This window comes from Penaeus japonicus, unplaced genomic scaffold, assembly GCF_977035675.1.
Source record: "Penaeus japonicus unplaced genomic scaffold, GWHDUDI00000001_assembly GWHDUDI00000005, whole genome shotgun sequence".
NCBI classification, from domain to species: Eukaryota; Metazoa; Arthropoda; class Malacostraca; order Decapoda; family Penaeidae; genus Penaeus; species Penaeus japonicus.
In genome coordinates, this window is record NW_028234407.1 from 8,099,742 (window position 1) to 8,122,241 (window position 22,500).

The 22,500-nt window shown below is 40.0% G+C and overlaps 2 protein-coding genes across 16 annotated transcripts in view; one reads left to right on the forward strand and one right to left on the reverse strand.

The window, feature by feature from the left end:
* LOC122250901 (nucleoporin Nup43) overlaps positions 1 to 12,745 on the forward strand; it is a 20,761-nt gene extending 8,016 nt beyond the window's left edge. Inside the window, exons 2-8 of the mRNA XM_043012625.2 lie at positions 2,892 to 2,987; positions 3,099 to 3,222; positions 3,698 to 3,811; positions 9,224 to 9,366; positions 10,972 to 11,110; positions 11,234 to 11,371; positions 12,121 to 12,745. Coding sequence (XP_042868559.2) covers positions 2,892 to 2,987; positions 3,099 to 3,222; positions 3,698 to 3,811; positions 9,224 to 9,366; positions 10,972 to 11,110; positions 11,234 to 11,371; positions 12,121 to 12,296 — 930 coding nt within the window. The 3' untranslated portion in view covers positions 12,297 to 12,745. The remainder of the gene's footprint in view (positions 1 to 2,891; positions 2,988 to 3,098; positions 3,223 to 3,697; positions 3,812 to 9,223; positions 9,367 to 10,971; positions 11,111 to 11,233; positions 11,372 to 12,120) is intronic.
* Ada3 (transcriptional adaptor 3) overlaps positions 12,740 to 22,500 on the reverse strand; it is a 10,198-nt gene continuing 437 nt past the window's right edge. For 2 of the 15 annotated variants that reach the window (XM_043012620.2, XM_086536939.1), the window contains exons 2-12: positions 21,957 to 22,021; positions 20,472 to 20,762; positions 17,047 to 17,201; positions 16,577 to 16,717; positions 16,043 to 16,201; positions 15,742 to 15,846; positions 15,395 to 15,507; positions 14,839 to 14,936; positions 14,534 to 14,667; positions 14,205 to 14,366; positions 12,740 to 14,069 (exon numbers count right to left, since the gene is read on the reverse strand). In XM_043012620.2, coding sequence (XP_042868554.1) covers positions 13,923 to 14,069; positions 14,205 to 14,366; positions 14,534 to 14,667; positions 14,839 to 14,936; positions 15,395 to 15,507; positions 15,742 to 15,846; positions 16,043 to 16,201; positions 16,577 to 16,717; positions 17,047 to 17,201; positions 20,472 to 20,762; positions 21,957 to 21,984 — 1,533 coding nt within the window. In that variant the 5' untranslated portion in view covers positions 21,985 to 22,021 and the 3' untranslated portion in view covers positions 12,740 to 13,922. Of the gene's footprint in view, positions 14,070 to 14,204; positions 14,367 to 14,533; positions 14,668 to 14,838; positions 14,937 to 15,394; positions 15,508 to 15,741; positions 15,847 to 16,042; positions 16,202 to 16,576; positions 16,718 to 17,046; positions 17,232 to 20,471; positions 20,763 to 21,956; positions 22,022 to 22,500 lie in introns of all 15 variants that reach the window. The other 13 variants (XM_086536941.1, XM_086536940.1, XM_086536938.1 and 10 more) reach the window with 7 other exon arrangements.

Sequence of the window (22,500 nt, forward strand, 5' to 3'; positions counted from 1 at the left end):
GAGGGAATTACGGCGAACATACAAGTCCAGTTCCCGGTCAGCCCCGGGTAGCGATGGGATCTCCCACCCCATCATTTCCCACCTAGGACATGAAGGTGAGCTTGCACTTTTGCATCTCATCAACAAGTCCTGGGAAACTTCCTCACTGCCACAGTGCTGGAAGAGGGCTGATATAATTCCCGTCCCCAAACCAAAGGAGCCAGGACGGTACCGCCCCATCTCCCTGCTTAGCTGTCTAGGAAAGACAGCAGAGAAAATGGTACTGAATCGGCTCCAATGGAAGCTGGGACCTCCACATGAACACCTACACGGGTTCACAAGGGGCAAGAGCACTACCCACAGCATTGCCACCTTACTGAGCACTGTCAGCAGCAGCAGCGCTGTCATTGTCTTCCTTGACCTGGAGAAGGCTTTTGAACTGGCAAACCCGTTAGCCATTCAGGAGATCCTGATCCGCAAGGGAATCAAAGGCAGGCTGCTTGCCTGGATTGGCGATTACTTTCGGAACAGAACTGCCAGAGTGAAGTTCCAAGGTCACCTTTCCAGGCATTTGCCTCTAGAGAATGGCACCCCTCAAGGAGGGGTCCTTAGCCCGGCCCTGTTCAACATCCTCATGTTAAACATTCTTGACATTCCACTCCCAGCGGGGTGCACGATCATTTCATATGCAGATGATCTAGCAATTATCTCCACTGGGAGAAGAAATGTGAATCCAGTCAGAAAGGCCCAGCGTTGTCTGGACCTAATAACTGAGGAATGCTGCAGAGTCGGGCTTAAGATCTCAGCAGCCAAATCGAAGGCAATGGCGCTGAAACATGATGTCTGTGATCAAAGACTGCGAGTCCAAGGTCTAGAGCTTGAGTGGGTACACGTCTACCAATACTTGGGGGTATGGATCGATAAGAACCTCACCTTCCGCTCCGAGATCAAACATCTCTCAGACCGGACCAAGGCAAGGCTCTCTGTCATGAGAGCTCTGTCTGGGCGGCGCTTAGGGGCTGGACACCGCGTACTAAGATCTTTTTACGTGCACGCTGTCCGTCCCATTGTGGACTACGCCTCCGTCGCCCTGATCACAGTAAAACCTGGACTCAGGAAAAGACTCGACATAATGCAAAACGAAGCCGCCAGGATTATTCTGGGTGCCCCTGGGTGGGCTAAGGTTACTAACCTCCTCCTGGAGGCCAAACTCTTTCCCCTGGACACCCGGATTGATCAGATGGCGGCCCAGTTCCTTGCAAATGTCCTACAGTCCCCACAGGACTCGCAGCTAAGACAGAGAGTGCAGCGTCGGCTTGCACAAAACCAAGAACTCTTTGCTAACAACACCTGGCTGTCTCAAACAACCAGAGTGCTGAAACGCTTTGAGCTCAAAGAGACACTACTGACCAAGGGCATGGACCATCCCCACCCTGACTATGTCTCAGCCCCGCCGTGGGCAAGATCCTTGATAGAGTTCTCTGTCATGAGTCTATCAAGAAGAAAAACGCAGTACTCACCGCCTCTATTGAAGGCTGAGGCGGAGAGGAACATTACAGCAATCACGCCGCTGAACAGTAAAACCTACTTCACGGATGGTTCTGTAGACCCCACCACCCGCACTGCAGGCGCCGGTTTTGCAGCAAGGGGCATAGAGAAAGCTATGCGGGTATCAGACAATGCCTCCTCGCTCCAGGCAGAGGCAGTAGCTATTATGGGAGCCCTAGCCCATGCAGCCCAGACGGACGGGCATGTTGTTATACACACAGACTCTAGGGCCGCCATTGACAGCCTGCAACAAAGCACGCCCCTTGATAACGTTTACCTGGTAACCTCGATTCTCACCATTGCTCAGAGAATCCTGGACCAGGGAAGACGCATCATCATCAACTGGATCCCAAGCCATGTTGGTATTGAAGGGAATGACGTAGCTGACAGGCTAGCGGAGGAAGGCAGGAAGAAACCCTTGAGTGATCTTGTGGTGCATCCTAGCCGGGAACTGCTAAGGCTTAAAACGATGGTTGCAGGGCAGGTCGGTGCCCTGCAGCGACACAGAGAGGAAGCGAGAACCTCCCCCTCGGCCAGCTGGTACTCAAACGCCACAGGCTATGAGTCGCTGATACTCTCTCCCAGAATATCAAGGTGTGCTGAAGTCAGTCTGCACAGACTGAGAATAGGCTACCCTTGTGCGTGGCAAATCATCCCCACTATTGGGCAAGATGAGCGACGCTGTGAGTATTGTGGCGCGCCGGACGCCAAATTAGAGCACTACCTGATGGAATGCGAGCACACTCGCTTCCTCAGGCAGGGCCCAGAGACGACAGCCGCCGGGCTGGTTAGACGGCTATGCCTGTCATTAGCCCCCTGGCAACTGGAGCGCCTACAGGCAATCCGACCGCCACGGTAAAAGTTCAGTTATGATGATCAGATGAGTCAGCACTTATAGCCAATAGAGACCGGGCTACCCCTTCCACACAACCCGGGCGAAGCGACGTCTTCGCAAAATCTCTCTGAACTGAGCTGAATGTCAGCGATGATGATCAGATAAGATTAGATAAGATGAGTCAGCACTCGTAGCTGGCAGAGGCCGGGCCGCCTTGAGCATATAGCCCGGGCGAAGCGACGTCTTCGCATATCTGTCTGAACTGAACTGAATAGAGCTTAGATAGGATTCTTGTTAGAATATATGAATCTCACTAGGACATATTTGATGGAGTATTGATGGCCTAACAGCCAACATCAATCGGGATTAGACTAGTGTCTGACACGTGGGTGTCATTTCTACAAAGAATTTTCTTTGTAAAATTATCTTGAATCTTCCAGTAAAAATAACATGAGATCCTTTACCAATAATTTTCTTCATAAAATTGTCATATATATATACCCACTAAAATTATGTGTTTCATCTACAGGAAAATGTTGTAGCTGTGTGGCATGTACCAGGATGTGAAGAGGACCCTACTCTCATACACCAGCTGTCTCACCCTGCAAATGTCAATGATATTCAGGTTAGTATTGCTTTACTATTACTCTAAATATAAGCGCTACTTATGTGTGTTCATAATGTTAGATTTATAAAAAAAAATTCATGTGAGTACAAATCATGTTTCCCTCTACAGTATGTCACAAGAGAAGCATTTGCAACAGCCGGAGGTAATGGGAGTGTTCAACTTTTTCAACATAACAACAATGACCAGTTAGAAAGTAAAGCAACCTGGAATCGCATACACACTGTTCTAGGAGGTGTGTATAATAAACATGCAAAGTCTATCAGTATACTATAAACATTTTTTTTATTTTTTTTTTTTTTTTTTTTTTTTTTTTTTTTTTTTTTTTTTTTTTTTTTTTTTTTCTGAAAATGTATCTATAGTTGCAGAGGTTCTTATAATATGATGACTTATTCTTCAAACACTCTTTTAAGTGATTCATAAGTAAATACCTGTAAAATCAATCATAGTTTTACATAAAGACTTATTTTCCATATACATTTATATGATGGGTCATTAGTAGTAGCATAAGAGCCACAAGCAAATTGCATACAAGAAAATTAGTTGCATAACTTTTAATTGCTTTCCAGAAATATTAAAATTTTAAACTTTGACTTCATAAAGAGTTCTTTGTGTTGAATCATATCACTAATGACTACATTTTTATTTACATAATTTATTTCAAATTTGTATGCATTTTGAGTATATTCTATAAATGGTTTGTATTCCAGGTTCAGCTCCATGTACAGCTTTAGCCACAAATGGAGACCAAATAGCTTCAGTAGGTGAAGATGGCAATTTAGTTATTTTAAATCCCAATCAAGATCAACCTGTAAGACGTATTGGTAAGTTTTATGTGGTATACATGGCTTTCATATATATATATATATATATATATATATATATATATATATATATATATATATATATATATATATATATATATTGTATTGTATTTTTTCATTGCACTAGTTTTTGAAAGTCATTGGAAGTGCAGTCAGTCAGGAAGATATTTGGGAAGAATATATGCTTGATATATTAACTACAACAAGAGGTCTAGATATTATTGTATACTGAAGAAGTGGCACACAGCTACTTCATGCCTCTGCACAACTTATTCAGAGGATATGAAATACAATTGCTTAGGTAGATAAGAACTCTTAACCCATTCACACCTGGGCGATTCTGGCTTTGCATGGTCGTAATGCTGGGGTTTTCGAACGCATAAGCCTAACGCCTCGAGATTCTCAGGCTCACAAACCACAAGCCACGAGCCTGGGCTGCCCACTCGCTCACCCCGAGCGCTGGCCTTGCCTAGATAACTTGTCAGAGGCGTCTGACGCAAAAACCACAAAATGTGTCAGCACGTCATCCGGCGCGAATGGGTTAATAGATAGAATACTTCTAATGGAGTTTAGTTACACCCTGTGTAAATGAGTGATTATGATATGATAGGAAGATAAAACTGAGTTTTTTTGCAATATTTCAAAAAAGCATTTCTATACATATATACACTTTGCTATTCCAATGGTTAAAAAAATTAATCCTTGCTTATATTTCTTCCACTTGTCATACCTTGGGAAGTACTCTATGAATCTCTCTCTCTCTCTCTCTATCTCATTACTCTGTAATATATTAATTTTATATTCTCTTGCTTTCTCAAAACATTTTATGTATTTATGACATAAAAAAACAAATACACATATATGCAAACATATCTGTAACCCTCAGGTAATGTAGGAGGACACATACTCATACATCCCGTCTATCGGGAAACCCAGAGAAAAGGCTATAACAATATGTTTACATCACCCACAGTGAAGTCCAGCAAACCCATGACGTGACTGTCACATCATTTGTCATTAAAGGGTTAAAGAATTTTAGCTAGCATATGTTTGTACGTGGAAATCCTACTTATATAGGTTTATCTTCTTTCTTCTTTCTTTCTTTCTTTCTTTTTTTCTTTCTTTTTATTATTATTATTATTCTGTTTTTCTTTTCTTTTCTCTTTTGATTAATAGAACAAATGAAAGGTCATTGTAAACAAATTATTTAATCCATTAATGACGGGGCTATTTTGGCTCTAAATGGTCGTAATGCCGGGATATTACTAACGCATAAGCCTAATGCCTCGGGATTCTCGGCCGCACTGGCTGTGGCCAAGTGCTGTACACCTGACGTGGTATCTTGTCACCCGTCACTAACGGGTTAACCTTCCCATTATAGATGGCTGTATATAATTTCAGAGACAAGTACTCCATAAACCACTTATAACTTATTCATGCTGGGGTGATTTTTGCTTACTCCCATTTCTGCCGGGAAGATTTCTTTCAGGGGTGTTTCCTATCTTTATGGTCTGCTTCATTGTGTCCAAAGTTTAATTAAAGGCATATGTAGAAAATATTGCTATCTTCAGAAAAACATGTTGCAGCACTGCTTTTCTTGTATTATTTTAGTGAACTTTGTCCATATTCTTAACTTTTATTTGATAATACCAATGGTAAGTGGAAGCTGCTGCTGCTGCTGCTCTTTATTTCTTCTTCTTTCTTTCTTTCTTTCTTTCTTTCTTCCTTCTTTTTCCTTTTCACTCTTTCTTTTCTCTCCTTTTCTTTCTCTCTCTCTCTCTCTCTCTCTTTTTTTTTTATCTTTCTCTTTCTCTTTCTCTTTCTCTTTCTTCTTTTTCTTCGTTTTCTTCCATAAAGAAAAATAGAATATAAACAATCATACATGTACCCTATTCTTATTTCTTTCATGTTTGCGTTTAAAATGTAAAGGCATGTGTAGGAAATATTGGTTTGTTATAGCATTGTTTTTTCTAGTTTTATTTTAGTGAACTTTGTTCACATTCTTAACTTCTATGTGATGATACCAATGGAAAGTGGAAGCATTCTTTTTGTGGGATAACAAAAAGATGCTTTTTACTTTTTTTTCATCGCATTTTTCTTTTTTCTTTTTCTTCAAAAAAAAAAAAAAAAAGATAAGAAAAATAATATAAACATGTACAAAAATAAAGAATAATTATATACAATAAATATACAAGATATATAGAACTCCTGCTCCTTCTCCTCTTCTTGCTTCTCCCTCCGACAACCTGCACACCAGCACATGCAACATCTCCCGTAATGTTGATAAGGTATAAGGTCTGGAAGATGGTTCCAGTCGCTTGCAGTACGTTACTGTTCCATTGCTGGGCAGCCCCAACAGTGAGTGGATGAGTTCAAGCTAAAAGTCGTACTTCGCCACCTTACCCCCAAGTACTTTGTGTAAAGAGTAGGCATGTCCTGGAGGTTGAAAAAGATCTTCCTGTACCACTTGATGGATCTGCGAGTTGTAGGGTAGTACTGAGCCAACTGGTCACTCAGGTCTACACCCTTCATCCCGACATTGTAGTCCATCACTACTCAAGGTTTGCTATGAGTGACTTCTTGTTGGCAGTGACCATCTTGCTCACATGATGACAATCTTCTTGTCCCACCAGGCCAGACAAAGCATGCCTGTCTTTGTGCTCCAGTAGTCATCGCTGACGCAGACCTTGACCTCGTGTCCCTGGGCATGAACTTTCGGTTCATCCGGACAGTTCCCACCGCACTGTTGGCATGGTCCTGGAGGTAGTGAAAATGGGCAGGTGAGCTGTCCCATTTATCAAGGTGCAACTCATACCCTTTCCCCAGCATGTCTGCGACTTCCATCAAGTCCACCACAACTTTCATACTAAGAGGAAGATCGCCACAATCCTGGCCAATGTAGATCTGGAAGGCGAGGGTGTAACCAGCTCCTGCCCTATCGCTGGCACAGAGCTTGTACACAGTACTTTCTTATCCCACTGTGAAGAGTTATACTGCACGGCATGATGGCACCCCTAGAAATGGGCGCCAGGACATCACCCGGGTCCGGGGATGTTTTCCAACCATGTGATAGGAGGTCAACCAGCACGAATCGTTTATCCCAATGCCAACGAGTCTGTCAAGAGCTGGCAACCCTCTACTCAGGGACTCCATCATATTGCCTGGGACATAAAGCCAGGGACTGTGACACAACACACATAGCCTATTAGATGGAATATGATCCTGATTTTCTACGTTTTTTATTCCTTTTTTTTTCTGTAATGCATGATTTGAATGAAGGATGACATTTAGTCATCCTTGTATTGAGGTACAATACAAGCTTTATCAATTTTATAATGCTTCTAGCTCTGAGTCCAGAATTCATACTCTTTATTTATGTACAATCTTGTATTATGTGGAATACCATTACCACAATATCATGAGCTAAAGACAAACATATACACAAAATACATGATAGCTTTTTCTTCCACAAATACAACATCTACCCATATTGTAAGTTCATGAAATGATAATATAACATATACATAAATATAATAAAGAATGTGATTTAAAAATATATATATATATAAGAGAAAAGAAGGGGAGAGAGTCAATGAGAGAGAAAGTTAGACTGCAGAGCGATGTGCTTGACTTCCGAGGGGTGGAATATAAGGCAGAGAATTGTTTCCCAATGTCAACGCCTTTCATGGCGACATTGTAGTCGGCAACAACACAGGGCTTCCCTCCCTACATGACCTGAGCAGTGTGGATGGTGGAGAGCATCATAACGATGTTTTGGTCCCTCCACTTTAGAGCAAGCAACCCTGTGTTGCTGATCCTATAGTCCACATCACCCCAGTAAGGTCATGGGCCTTCATTGAGGCCAGCACAGTGCTTTTATCCTGGCCTGTATAGATCCGGAAACAAAGTGTATCCGCTGGATGGGCCAGTGCTGGCCAACAGTTTATACACCTTCAAACCAAATCTAACCTGCTTGTCTTTATTGAAAGCGACAAACCTCAGTCTCTCGTGGAACTTCCACAAAGGCTCATCTATGGCAATGTCTTTCTCAGGAACCAAGGTCTTAACCTGTTGGCTCCAATGGTTGAAAGGCTGGGATATTTCAAACATGTAAGCCTAACTCCTCAGGCTATTCACCACACTGGGTGATGGGACCAGAAATCCCGGTATCAGAGAAGTTTGTGCAACCCCATCGTCACGTGCAGACCATAGTATGCCATGAGCTCTTCCTTGGACATGGGAGTCCACTTTCTCATGAAGACAGGGAGAGATACCTGCATACCTAGAAGCAGACAAAAAACAAACATCAGTAACCACAATTACAAATTCAACATACAACTGATATGTATACAAATTGTAATAATATTAGAGACAAGAAGAGTGAAAAATTATGAACTTGCCTATTGGTCTCGCTGATGATGTTTTGAAGGCGATTGTCCATGAAAAAACACTAGAAGATCTCAAGGGGGCTGCTGGTTGCATCCAAGTTTGCCTTGACCCTAGGAGAACCAGCAAACACAAACCTTTTTCGGGACATCTATTTTCACCAAACGAAATTCTGGGTCGTAGGTTCATTCCTCTGCCACACTCTGGTGGTGAAGGTTGACAAGGTCTCATCAATGTCGAGGGTTGTGTTCGCCTGGCTGACATAGTCCTGGCTGACTGTCCTCTGCCCTTCGAGGAAGGTATTCATCCCTGATACTCTCTACATCAGTGGAGGAGTCAGGGGACATCAGTCTTCATGAGGCAGAGGAGGTAGGTCTGCAGTGTAACCCTGATTTTGGTGACTGTGGTTCATCAACATCCAAACAGGAGGAGGGTAGGAGGAGCACTTGGCGCTGCCTCTTCGGAGCCATGTAGAGTGCTGTGTGATGTGACTTCTTTATATACCCGAGGTTTTCCCCAATTTCCCAGCAGATGACTGATAGCAACATCATATCAAACAACATGGAAAAAGTAGACCAATCAGGTCAATGGAATGGCGTTACATCCTGTGTTGGTCACACATGATTTTAAGTAAATGGTGATGCAGGACTCGCAAGACAAAACGTCATCATGTCGTCCCATGCAGTGACGGCAAGCACATGTGACTTCACATAACATCTCTACTTTTACCTGTTTATTTTACCTGCCGCCCGCTGTTGCAATGGCAGCACATGGCAAAGTTGGAAACACAAACTTTGTGTGTAAACATATAGTGTCAATAAATGATTGTTTAAAATCATAAAATCACCTTATTTTGATTTTTATTTGGTTTAGAACAGTCCCACTTATCACTCGCCATCCACTGGTACATTTTCAGAAATGTCACACACTGGTCTAACATCTGGCACTACTCACTTTTTGCCGTGTCACATATACATGACACCCATCGGCATTTGGTTAATGTGAACTTTATGCTTTAACTTTCAGAGAGCGTGGGTGGCTGCAGCATGTATGCTGTAGTGTATGTCCGTGCCAGTGAGGTAGTCACAGCCAACATGCAGGGCCACCTCAAGTTATGGGATTTGCGTGCCCAGCAGCCAGCCAGAGCAACTCTTCTCAGCCCAGATCAGGTTAGATCTTATGGAGGGTAATTTACAGTTTCCTTGATATCCAGTTACAGGTTTATGAAAATGCAAGAAATATTTTCCCTCTTGATTTCCCTGTTTCTCTTTCTTCTTTTATTTCACTCCTCTTTCTCCTTTCCCTATCTCTCTCTTGCTTTCACTCATCACTCCTGTAACTCTTACCCGTCTTTCTACCCTTCCCCTCTCCCTTTACCTCCATCCCTTCTTCTCTCTCTTTGATCTCTTACCCAGTCAGCTACCCCTTTTCTCCCTCTTCTACTTCCAATCTCAACTCTCTTTCCCCCACCTCTCTGCCTCTCTCCCTCTCTCCCTCCCTCCCTCTCTCCCTCTCTCCCTCTCTCTCTCTCTCTCTCTCTCTCTCTCTCTCTCTCTCCCCTCTCTCTCTCTCTCTCTCTCTTCTCTCTCTCCTCTCTCTTCTCTCTCCTCTCTCTCTCTCTCTCTCTCTCTCTCCTCTCTCTCTCTCTCTCTCTTCCTCTTTCTCTTTCCTCTCTCTCTCTCTCTTCTTTCTTTTTCTCTCTCTCTCTTTCTTTTCTCTCTCTCTGCTCTCTCTCTCCCCTCTCTCTTCTCTCTCCTCTCTCTCTCTCTCTCTCTCTCTTTTCGTCTCTCTCTCTCTCTCTCTCTCTCCCCTTTCCTCTCTGTCTCTCTCTGCCTCTCTCTCTCTCTCTCTCTCTCTCTCTCTCTCTCTCTCTCTCTCTCTCTCTCTCTGTGCCTTTCTTTCTCTCTCTCTCTCTCTCTCTCTCTCTCCCTCTCCCTTTCCTTTCCTTTCCTTTCCTTTCACTCTTTTCTCTCTCTCTCTCTCGTTCTTTCCTCCTCTCCTCTCCTCCCTCTCCCTTTCCTCATCTCTCTCTCTCTCTCTCACTTTCCTCTCCTCTCCTCTTCTCTCTCTCACTTTCCTCTCCTCTCCTCTCTCGTTTTTCTCTCCTCTCTCTCACTTTCCTCTTCTCTCGCTCACTGTCTTCTCCTATCTCTCACTCTCCTCTCCTCTCTCTCACTTTCCTCTCCTCTCTCTCACTTTCCTCTCCTTTCTCTTACCCTCCTCTCCTCTCTCTCACCCTCCTCTCCTCTCTCTCACCCTCCTCTCCTCTCTCTCACCCTCCTCTCCTCTCTCTCACCCTCCTCTCCTCTCTCTCACCCTCCTCTCCTCTCTCTCACCCTCCTCTGTTCTCTCTCACTTTCCTCTCTATCAGGACCAGAGCCTGATAGAAAGTTAGGTATATTTGTATAGTTAAGACATATTGCACTAAATTCACAGGATTCATTATTTGAGTAATGGTATACATTCCTGTAAATTTTTAGAGAAAGTTAGCACTTATTCCCTTAAATTTTTCTCTGTCTACTTAATTTTCTTTCTTTCTTTTTTCCATTTGGTCTGTAGACTTTCACTGCTTTTGAGCATATCCATTGAGTTTCTTTCATAGTGGTGTTCTCTCTCTCTCTCTCTCTCTCTCTCTCTCTCTCTCTCTCTCTCTCTCTCTCTCTCTCTCTCTCTCTCTCTCTCTCTCTCTCTCTCTCTCTCTCTCTCTCTCTCTCTCTCTCCTCCCCCCCCATAAAGCTCGCCCTCTATTTGACTTCTTACAAATTTATTTCCAGATTGCAGTATGTCACCTTGCAGGACACCCAACTCAACAGCACCTTGTGGCAGCAGGAGGAGAAGATGGAGCTATGGCCATATGGGACATGAGGAATATAGCTCAGCCCGTCACTCTTATTTCTGCACATAATGGACCAAGTTAGTGTTCTGCATTAGAGAAAAGGGGAATTTAGACTTTATAAGAACTATACGGGAGATTCATGATATAGGATTTAATATATATTTCAGTTGCTTCTTATTCAGCTCTTTCTCATTTTTCAGTTACCGAAGTGCGGTTCCACCCAGCAGCACCAGATCATTTATTTACATGTGGTTTAGATGGTCAAATTTTGCACTGGGATGCTTCTGCCTCTGCACGACCAACGCCTGTGTCTTTCAAGGGATCTCGTGAACCATCAGGTAAGCTATGCCCCTTTTGAGAGAGAGTGAGAGTGAGTCTGGGTGTGTTTTTAACCCATTAGCAGCAGATGGCATGATTTGCTGCAAAGGCACAATCAATGGGTTAAGCTAAAATAATTTAATATGTCATACTATATACAGATTAAATACTTAATATAGTAGATTAGTTTTAGTCATGCACATGTCTATCACTAATTGATATGGCCAATTCTTTATTCCTTAGAGGATGTGCTGTCTTACAAACTCATACAGATATGGCATCAACACAATAAACAATCAGTTTGATCTACTCTAACACAATTCACATGAAAAATAAGTTATGTTTTTGCAAACTACCAATCAAAATTTGATATGAGTCATAAAAACATAAGATCATTTTCCAGTATCTACTGGTAATTAGATTCAGTTTGCCCTGTCCTTACCTGAGCATGCATCAATATAGAACACTCATTCTTTTAGGGGTTCAACATGTACTTTCTTAAAAATATTTATATATATATATATATTTATATATTTATATATATATATATATATTTATATATATATATATATATTTATATATATTTATATATATATATATTTATATATATATAATTTTTTTTTTTTTTTTTTTTTTTTTTTTTTTTTTTTGAAGAGCCACTTAAATCATTTAATATTTGATAGTGACAAGTCATTATCAGGTCAATATTGTTCATTCCCAATATATTTACATTTTAAACTTCAACTGAAAGATATATTGTCATCAACAGGAGCAAGCATCACAGTTTGGCTGAGCAGTGATGTTGCCCGGGGAGCCATCGACACCACGTGTATAATTCCACAGTCACCCTTACCAATCAACTCACTGGATGTTGAGGGGCCAACCCTTATTGCTGGTTCTGACAATGAGTCAATTTATACAGTTAGAAATGTGATGCTTTATTAAAGTTTGAGGGAAACATTGACTTCATATTCAAAAGTATTTAATATAGAAAGGGAATACTAGATATTGATGTGCATAAATGAACAGGAAATTTAATAAGCAGTTTGATCAGTTAATATTTCAAGTGCCATTGATAATATTTATCTATTTCTTATTTGTCATTATTTAAGTGTGTGTTGTAGTTAAAAGTATCCAAAACTATAATGAGAAACTTGAGGTGCTATTCTGATATACAAAAATAAATTATGATGTTTCTTCTCTTTGCTACAGATTTAAACTGTATACAGAGCACATTAAGTCTAGATAGTTAAGACATGTTACTGTAAATTATTGGTATTTAGTACTCAGATCTCAAGCACAGGTGACCTTCAGAATTTGCCTGTGTTTGGTTAACTTTATTTTCCTTTTGAAATGTAGTTTTTGTATTTTGAAAATAAAAGACAATATAGTACTGTAAATGTTTAATATTCATCATAAAACATGATTCCTGTCAGTCATCCTTACACTGCAAAAAACAGCAGCTTCAGATACATTTCATATGTTATTTGCAAATCTATAATGCAAATTATACTAGAATAAGTCTAAAAGATATCTCTGAAGAAAAAAAGAGGAGTATCTAGCAATTACGACAGATTTAGAATTCTTTGGTTCACTTCTTTTTTTTTCTCTTTTTTAACAGATTACAAGAAATTAAAAAAAAAAGATATGGTTCTCAAAATATATCAGACAAATAATCACTGCTTGTTCTATGGAAACCCCTGAAATATTCCAAATATTGCAAATATTTTATACAAAATATATTAATACCTGTGAAAGTATGGAATTGTAATCAATCTCAATGACTATTTCCACCCTCCTCCTCCTTAAAAGTGGGCTATAGATCCATAAATACTAAGAAAACCTGAATATACAAAAAATATGCACATTCAGTTGCACAAAACCTAAATACCACCTGATTGTTTCAAGTAACATGAAGTTCAAAAACTTAGCATTATTTGGAGTTGTCATTACTCTTCATAAAAAAAAATATATATATAACATAAATAGTATTCAGATCCAAATACCTTGCCATATACAAAGACCTTATCAAGATCATCCTAAATATTACAAAATTATGAATACTTACAAATAAATAAATAATCCCCTTGATACATTACTAATAATATTCTTATAATGTTGCATTTCCCTGCATAAGTTATGTTGTAAAAATTTAGTTATAAAAAAAATAATAATAAATAAAAATAGGTTGGAGGAGTTGAAATAACTTAGTTTGCACAAAAAGCATTGAAACTGTGATATAAATAAATTCACGACAATGTTTAGAAGAAAAAAAAAAGATTGTCAGATTATCAAAGCTTTTGTATCTTCAATTCCTGTCCACCTCCTTTCTAAATCTTAGTAGCTATGTATTAAAAGATAATAACTGTTTCAGTCAATGAACTTCCAGAGTGATTAATGAACCTTACTGTAAGTACATTAATCAGACTTTCTTTTTTTTTTAAGATATGAGAACAGTACTGTTATTATCTCTGAATACATTCCCATGAGTACAGTATTTTATAAGGCTTCTAAGTTTTTAACAGACATTTTCGTTTTCTCATTTGTTATCATACACTTCTTGGGATACAACTAGCAGTTGTTATTCGATGCTAAATCAAGCTGACGAACAATTACTTCTCGATCTTTGATGGCTTTCCATGCAATGTCCTTATCTTTCTTGGAAGGGGTCTTCTTCTTCTGACGTGCAGCTGCTATTGTTCGGTATGCCTCTAAAACCTGTTGTAAAAGGAAAACAAAATGTACATGTACATATTGAATAAAATCAAAAAACAATTATTTTGAAAACTCTAATTACAAATACAAATTAAGCTAAAGAAAAAGGATCTTTCCCGTGTTACAAAATCACCATACCTTTTGATCTGCATCTCGTAGTTTCTTTTTTAAGTCATGGCGAACTAAGGATTCCCTGGCTAAGGTCAGCAGACGACTTAACTGCTGTGCATTGTGGGCTGATACTGCACGGAGCTCTGCCTGACACCTCCTCAACTCTGATAGTATTTCATCATCGTCATCCTTGGACACAGGGAAAGGATGAGTAAGACTATACAATTTCTAATACTACAACAATAACAATGAAGAATATGATAAGATATGCCAGCCACTATTGGCACACAAGAAAAGCACAATATTTCATAGAAACTTTTTAAAATTTTCATCTGCCTACAATAAAAATTTCTTACTTCATTTCCATAATCTGCCTCCAAGACCCCTTGTTCCTGAAGTTCTTTCTTAATGCGTTTCTCCAAGCTGGAAGCGCTTGCGAGCCCTAGTGACCTTATCATGCCTGGTCGACTTATGCCCAGACCATCTACAGCTGTAAAGCATGTACCCTTTATCAAAATATAAATACAATGACCCTACATAAAGTTTAAAAAATAGACCAAACCAAAATGATATTCCATATTCATATTTGTCAATGCCATAATCATGAGAGAAGCCTTCAATTAATCTTACAGAGCTAAAGACATATATAGTGAATACATACCTTTATTTTCTATATCAGACACTAAAACATTCTCTTCTACTAAACCAGAAATTAGTCTTTGAGTTAAGGGGCCAAAAGGTGCTACATCATCATTACACCTGCAGAAAGATTAATTTCATAAATGGATTAGAATATAAAATTTAAATATACATTTCTAAAACATTAATTCAACCCTAAAAAGAAATATTATCATTTGAAAATATTTAGAATATATATATATATATATTGTGTATCTCATAATACCTATTTAACACAAAATATCTTCTATACCTGTTATCTATTAGACTGATGTAACATATAAAACAAATGTTTGAAGTGGAGCAAATATATTCTACAACTTACTGACTTAACTAAACCCTGCCTGCTTCCAACAACAACAAAATCACAAAAAAAGAGTATTGAAAAAATATGGATATAAGGTTGGCAAAATCAATGGAAAAAATAATAAAAGAAAAGAATCCAAATATTATGAATAAAGCAAGTTTCTCTAAATCTTTCACACTGCTGATAATAAGTATGAGAAACTAACCAATATAATACGATCCTCCAAACTCACCCATTCATATCTACTTCCTTTAAAAGCTTATCAGACATATCTGAGCTGCTTGAATCTGTCTTAACATTTTTCTTCTTCCCTTCAGCAAGTTTTACGCCTTCCTTTTGTTCATCCTTATGAAAAAAGATGGGATTCAAAATGTGGGGCAACATTCACAAAACAGCTTTAGCACACCAGCATGCAAATTACTTAGGTCAAGTAGTTAGGCATATATTAAAGACTATCTTTAACAAATCATTGTTCATTATCCAAATAATTCATCTCTGTTTTCACATTTTAACAACAGCACCACTAGTATTTTAAAAAATTAAATACAACGATGTAGTCATCACCATGAAACTACTTACTTGCAAGTCCTCCTGAGCCCAGCGTAAAGTGTAGTGCCTTCCTAGGGGAGGTGTTTTGTAGTAGTCACTGTCGTCATTTGGATTGTTGATTAGATCTTCAAGCATCTGTTTGATAATTAAGCCATTTTAATGATTCCAAGTCTCAGCCTCAACCTAAATATGTATTCATTTTATCACACCTCTGGTAAATACTTACATTCTCTCATGGTACTAGCCAAGTTATTCTAAAAACCTATCTTTTTTTAATTCAAGTATTATAGAATTAGAGTGTTATCTTCACTCATAGTAGCCTAGGACTCACCTTAATATCATCAACTGTGATTTCTTGGCAATACTGCTCAACAGTTGCCCAAAAGCGATTGGTGATGTCATTTTTGGGAGGTGGAGGTTTGGGTTGCTCTGGCGGCCCAAGGTCAGGCACATCGAACACTGGTTCATATTTCTGTACGGAACACTTAACCTGAAAGTTTAAAAAATAAACAAAGACCATAACAAAAAGCTTAAACATAAAAAGACAGCAACAAAAGATAATGATAATAAATTTCAGGTCTAAAATCAATTAACAGAAAAAAACATACATGTTATAAAAAACAACCAAGCAAAAAATATGTGGTATATAAAGTCAAAAATCATTATCACATTTAAAGAAAGTCAAATATTTTTCATATTTCTATCACACAATATCACAATATCATATAAAAACTAATCTATATATTAATCACATTCATCCAATATTAGACATTATTTCTTTCAAGAGATGTCATATTTTCACAGAAAAAAATAAAATTATTGTATATACTCCACAGAAAATTCAAAAAAATAAGATGAGACTGACTTTATTCACCTTAGCCGGCTTGACACCCGGCGGAGGGCCAGGGGAAGCTAGGACATCTCTCGACTTGCCACTGGAGTCCTTCATCTTTTTGGATGGTCTGTCAGGGTCATCACGTTTCATCTTCTTTCCCGGGGACACAGGCTTTGAAAAGAACGAGTTGGTTCAACACAATATGCTGAGAGAATGTGGGCTATAGTAAGATACACTGAAGAGTGGCACAAAGTTATGTTCAATTAATCCCATAGTTGATGTTTTACATATAAAACTTGACACTGGCCACAAAAACTTTTGCTTAAAAATGCTGATGCTGGCTACAAAAACATTCTCTTTTCTCTTATCATGTTCATTCCCTGCATGACATTATGGCATACATCATTTAGTTAGCATAATCTTTTCTCTCTAAAGAATACATAATTCACAAATTCTCCCCATATCTAAAGCATCTACCAAACTACCCTCCTCATACTTACAGTCTTGGGTACATATTTTCCCTTCTCCAGCTGGTGGATGATATTCAGCTGATTGCTCAGGCCATTCTGCCGCACGAGGACGGATGACAGCAGCAACTCTAGCTCAAGCTGGAGGCCGTCAAGCTCCTCCATAGAAACCCCTTCCGCATTCACCACTGAGGAGGATACGAAGCCACCTCTTAGCACTGGGGGGGGGTTACCAGTGCCCGAACAAACAGGTAGAATCAAAGATTTCAATAAATAAAAAGCAAATTATCTCTGCAGCCTTAAAGTTAGATCTGTAGATCAAGTAATTTTGCTTGTTGTGAAGCTTAAATCAGACAAAAGCAGTTAATCATGAGGACGAAAAAGACAAGTACCTCGCATGCAACCCAACAGAGCAACAAACACCATTTGGAATCAATACCTATTTTAGTTATATACATATAAAAAAACATACAACAGGTGTATACATATAAAAAGGCATAAAATTAGAAGTACTTAGAGAAATATATACGGTCCCAGAGACCATAAAACATATTAGTACTCATTCCATTAAAAAGCAGAAGCATGGAGATAACAGGGGATGGGTTTGGGGGTTTGCTTGAACTTGCTTGGGTTTGGGTTGGATTGGGTGGGATTGGGTAGGGTTGAGTTTGGGTTGGGTGGGATTGGGTAGGGTTGAGTTTGGGTTGGGTGGGATTGGGTTGGATTGGGTAGGGTTGAATTTGGGTTGGGTGGGATAGGGTAGGGTTGAGTTTGGGTTGGGTGGGATTGGGTAGGGTTGAGTTTGGGTTGGGTGGGATTGGGTAGGGTTGAGTTTGGGTTGGGTGGGATTGGGTTGGGTTGAGTTTGGGTTGGGTGGGATTGGGTAGGGTTGAGTTTGGGTTGGGTGGGATTGGGTTGGGTTGAGTTTGGGTTGGGTGGGATTGGGTAGGGTTGAGTTTGGGTTGGGTGGGATTGGGTAGGGTTGAGTTTGGGTTGGGTGGGATAGGGTAGGGTTGAGTTTGGGTTGGGTGGGATTGGGTAGGGTTGAGTTTGGGTTGGGTGGGATTGGGTAGGGTTGAGTTTGGGTTGGGTGGGATTGGGTAGGGTTGAGTTTGGGTTGGGTGGGATAGGGTAGGGTTGAGTTTGGGTTGGGTGGGATTGGGTAGGGTTGAGTTTGGGTTGGGTGGGATTGGGTAGGGTTGAGTTTGGGTTGGGTGGGATTGGGTTGGGTGGGATTGGGTTGGGTTGGGTGGGATTGGGTAGGGTTGAGTTTGGGTTGGGTGGGATTGGGTTGGGTTGAGTTTGGGTTGGGTTGAGTTTGGGTTGGGTGGGATTGGGTTGGGTTGAGTTTGGGTTGGGTGGGATTGGGTTGGGTTGAGTTTGGGTTGGGTGGGATTGGGTAGGGTTGAGTTTGGGTTGGGTGGGATTGGGTTGGGTTGGGTTTGGGTTGGGTGGGTTGGGTTGGGTTGGGTGGGGTTGGGGTGGGTTGGGTTTGGGTTGGGTGGGGGTGGGTATGGTTGAGTTTGGGTTGGGTGGGATTGGGTAGGGTTGAGTTTGGGTTGGGTGGGATTGGGTAGGGTTGAGTTTGGGTTGGGTGGGATTGGATTGGGTTGGGTGGGATTGGGTAGGGTTGAGTTTGGGTTGGGTGGGATTGGGTTGGGTGGGATTGGGTTGGGTTGAGTTTGGGTTGGGTGGGATAGGGTAGGGTTGAGTTTGGGTTGGGTGGGATTGGGTTGGGTTGGGTTGGGGTTGGGTTGGGATTGGGTAGGTTGGTTGGGTTGGTGGGTTTTGGGTTGGGTGGGATTGGGTTGGTTGAGTTTGGGTTGGGTGGGTTGGTTGGGTTGGGTAATGGGTAGGGTGGGTGGGTGGTTGGGTTGGGTGGGTGGGTTGGGTTGGGTTGGGTCGGGTGGGTGTGGGTGGTAGGGTTGGTTTGGGTTGGGTGGGATTGGTTGGGATTGAGATTGGTTGGTTGGGATTGGTTGGGGTTGGTTGGGTTGGGTTAGTTGGGATTGGGGTTGGTTGGGATTGGTTTTGGTTGGGTGGGGTTGGTTTTGGTTGGGGTTGGTTGGGATTGGTTGGGTTTGGGGTTGGGTGGGATTGGTTTGGGTTGAGTTTGGGTTGGGTGGGAATGGTTATGGTTGAGTTTGGGTTGGGTGGGATTGGGTAGGGTTGAGTTTGGGTTGGGTGGGATTGGGTAGGGTTGAGTTTGGGTTGGGTGGGATTGGGTAGGGTTGAATTTGGGTTGGGTGGGATTGGGTTGGGTTGAGTTTGGGTTGGGTGGGATTGGGTTGGGTTGAGTTTGGGTTGGGTGGGATTGGGTAGGGTTGAGTTTGGGTTGGGTGGGATTGGGTTGGGTTGAGTTTGGGTTGGGTGGGATTGGGTAGGGTTGAATTTGGGTTGGGTGGGATTGGGTAGGGTTGAGTTTGGGTTGGGTGGGAATGGTTATGGTTGAGTTTGGGTTGGGTGGGATTGGGTATGGTTGAGTTTGGTTTGGGTGGGATTGAGTAGGTTTAAATTTGGGTTGGGTGGGATTGGGTGGGGTTGAATTTGGGTTGGGTGGGATTGGGTAGGGTTGGGTGGGATTGGGTTGGGTTGGGTGAGATTGGGTAGGGTTGGGTGGGATTGGGTAGTGTTGGGTTTGGGTTGGGTTGGGTGGGGTTAAGTAAAGTGGGGTAGGGTTGGATTAAGTTGAATTAGGTTAGAATTAGGGTTTGGTTAGGTTTGGCTAAAACAGAATAAGATAGGATAGATTAAGGTAGGGTTAGGGTTGGGAAAGGGTTGAATTACTATGTTAATCAATCAACCATTCTCCTATTATGATGAAATATGCTTTACTTATTTCCGGAAAAACATCTAAATCTCTAATATTAAAATCTTAATCAAGCTTTTTTTTAAGAAAGTTGATCCCTACACCAGGCTTCTTTCCAAAACCTTATTCCTCTAACGATGAAATTTTGGGTCTGATTCACCCCACTCAAATAGAGTCATGTAATGCCCAAAATTCATCTCATTCAGCTTATTATCTACCCAGCCATGCTTTTACCCCTCTGTTAAAGTGCCCACATGATATGGCTTCTGGGGACCAATTTCTTGTGGGCATCACATACATATATGAAGACGTTTTTCCTTACCTCATCTCGTGAACCTCTTCTAGGTTAATCCTCTAACTTAAGGTAACCTTAAAAATAACGCAATGGTAAAAAGTGGAAAAACAGTGTGAATACAGAGTTGAAACTGTATAAAACCTGAACTCATCTTCAAAATAAAATCAAGAAATCAAGAAAATCCCAAAGCAAATCTGCAAAATATATAATATTTACCATGCAACAGCATCTTCACTTCCATTTATATATTTAAAGTAACCAACACTGCAAAAAAATGCTTTTAGAAATTGGAAAAGTTTAGAATATCCTTTATAGCTAAAGTTGTATTTTAGTAAAAGACGCGAATATACTTACAGGCTGTGTAACGCGGTAATGACCTGGCATGGTCCAAGGCACCAACCACCGGCAAAGTCAACGGGCAGTCCTTAAGGTCCATTGGATCATCCCGTTTGCCGCTGCTGTTGTTGCAGCTGCTACTGCTGCTGCTGCTACTGGTACTGCTGCTGCTGCTACTACTCCCATTGTTGCCACTACTCCCACTGCTGCTTCCACTACTACCAGATCGCTCTTTGTCCTTATGGCGGAAGAGCTTTCCCGATGATTTGTGAACACTTTTTGATTTATTTGGTGAAGGAGGCATCATACCTGAAATAATCATGGCATGAAAATTGAATTACCACATGTTAAAGCAAATGAAATATTAATGTATAAGCAAGATAAAATCATTCCCATATGTTCTAAAGATAGGGTATTAGACAGACTATGAAATCTAAAAAGAAATTAAAAGCCACTTAAGGCAAAATTTCAAATGATCAAGTCTTTGTACAAATGAGATGCAAACACAAGAGGAAAGCATCTTCTCCTTACATTATGCATGCATCCTAAGAACATATGCTGAGCTACCTTTGCAAGTGTACCAACTCCACTTTCACTCTGCTGCCTCCACTTAGATGAAAACAATGTAATTCAAATCTTGCATTACGTATGAAAATAATGTTTGTTAAGTTTATTCCTTTAACTTAAGCCTATGTCATGCTATATTGTGGAAAAAGCATCAAACTTTCCTAAGGAGAAGATACACCTTTCTCTGGACCTGAATAGCTAAAGTATAATGGAATGAAACATAGGCAGCAGACATATGTATATGCCACTTTATAAAATCATTAAATGGAAATGGCGTATGTTGAGTATCTGACTGTTAGTGACTCAAGCTTTGGATTACTGTTTATACATTTAAGAGACATCAAAAGTTTTGCAACAATTTGTTTACTCTGCATTCTCTATATCTAAAATACATTCAATCTAGATATAACTTAGCAAAGCCGGAATCTTCCGAGCATAATCAGAGATCAGCCGAATGTCTCTGGGATTTATATTTTCTCTTTTCTCTTTTTCTTACCTAAGGGATATAATCAGTCCAGTAGGTCACTATTATATATTAAGCAATACAGAAAATTAAATATATCAAAAATAGCTAAACTACTCATCTTATATTTCTAAGCGCAATTGAATATAAGTTTGTTTTCAAGAAACACAAGACAATAATGACTTCATGAATAATTATCATTTTATCTGCTTTTATATTTTAAAATGCAAAATTCCTTTATCTGAGAATCCTTTAAAAATTAATAAAAAAATATTACTTATTTACTGCAGATGAATAATCTTCCTATAATACCCAGTATGCTTACCAGAAGTTGTGAATTCTTAATCATTCATTAATACTAATCACAAAAATAAAATAATATGTAAAATAACAGATAAAAAACAAAGTTGTTGATGATATAAAATTAACTAATCTTAATAAGAATGAGCAAACTGCCACCTAAATTTACATACGTGTTGTTAAAGTGCCGTTGTTATTCATGTCGTTGTTGGGGGGGTTAGTACAAGTTGGAGACTAGCTGTAAGAAGCAAGAAGTCTAAAATTTGATGATAATGCTTTTAGGTAAACAAAATAAAGGGAACAAACTCAACGCAGTGTACAGGACATCAAAGAACACTTTTATTCATAGCAATTCAGTTGGAATCATCTGTTGCTTATCAATTAGGTAGAGATTAGAATATCACATACTTAGAAAACCATTGATGGTCAGAATTATTACAGACAATATTCAATCCATTAAAGATGATGAAATAATCAACACAGCATCTTATTTTGCTTTTAGTAATAAACTTCTTAATAATTAAAATTAATATTTTCAAAAATTTTATTCTAGTATCCTAACAAGATATATCATATAACTAATTTGGGCTCAAGAAAAATATTCAGATAAGGGTCATAACACTTTGATCATCATAATAGCACAATATTTCAGCCAAAACCAATGAAACTTAAAATACTAATTTCAGAAATCCTAATAGAAATGGTCGCCCTACAAAA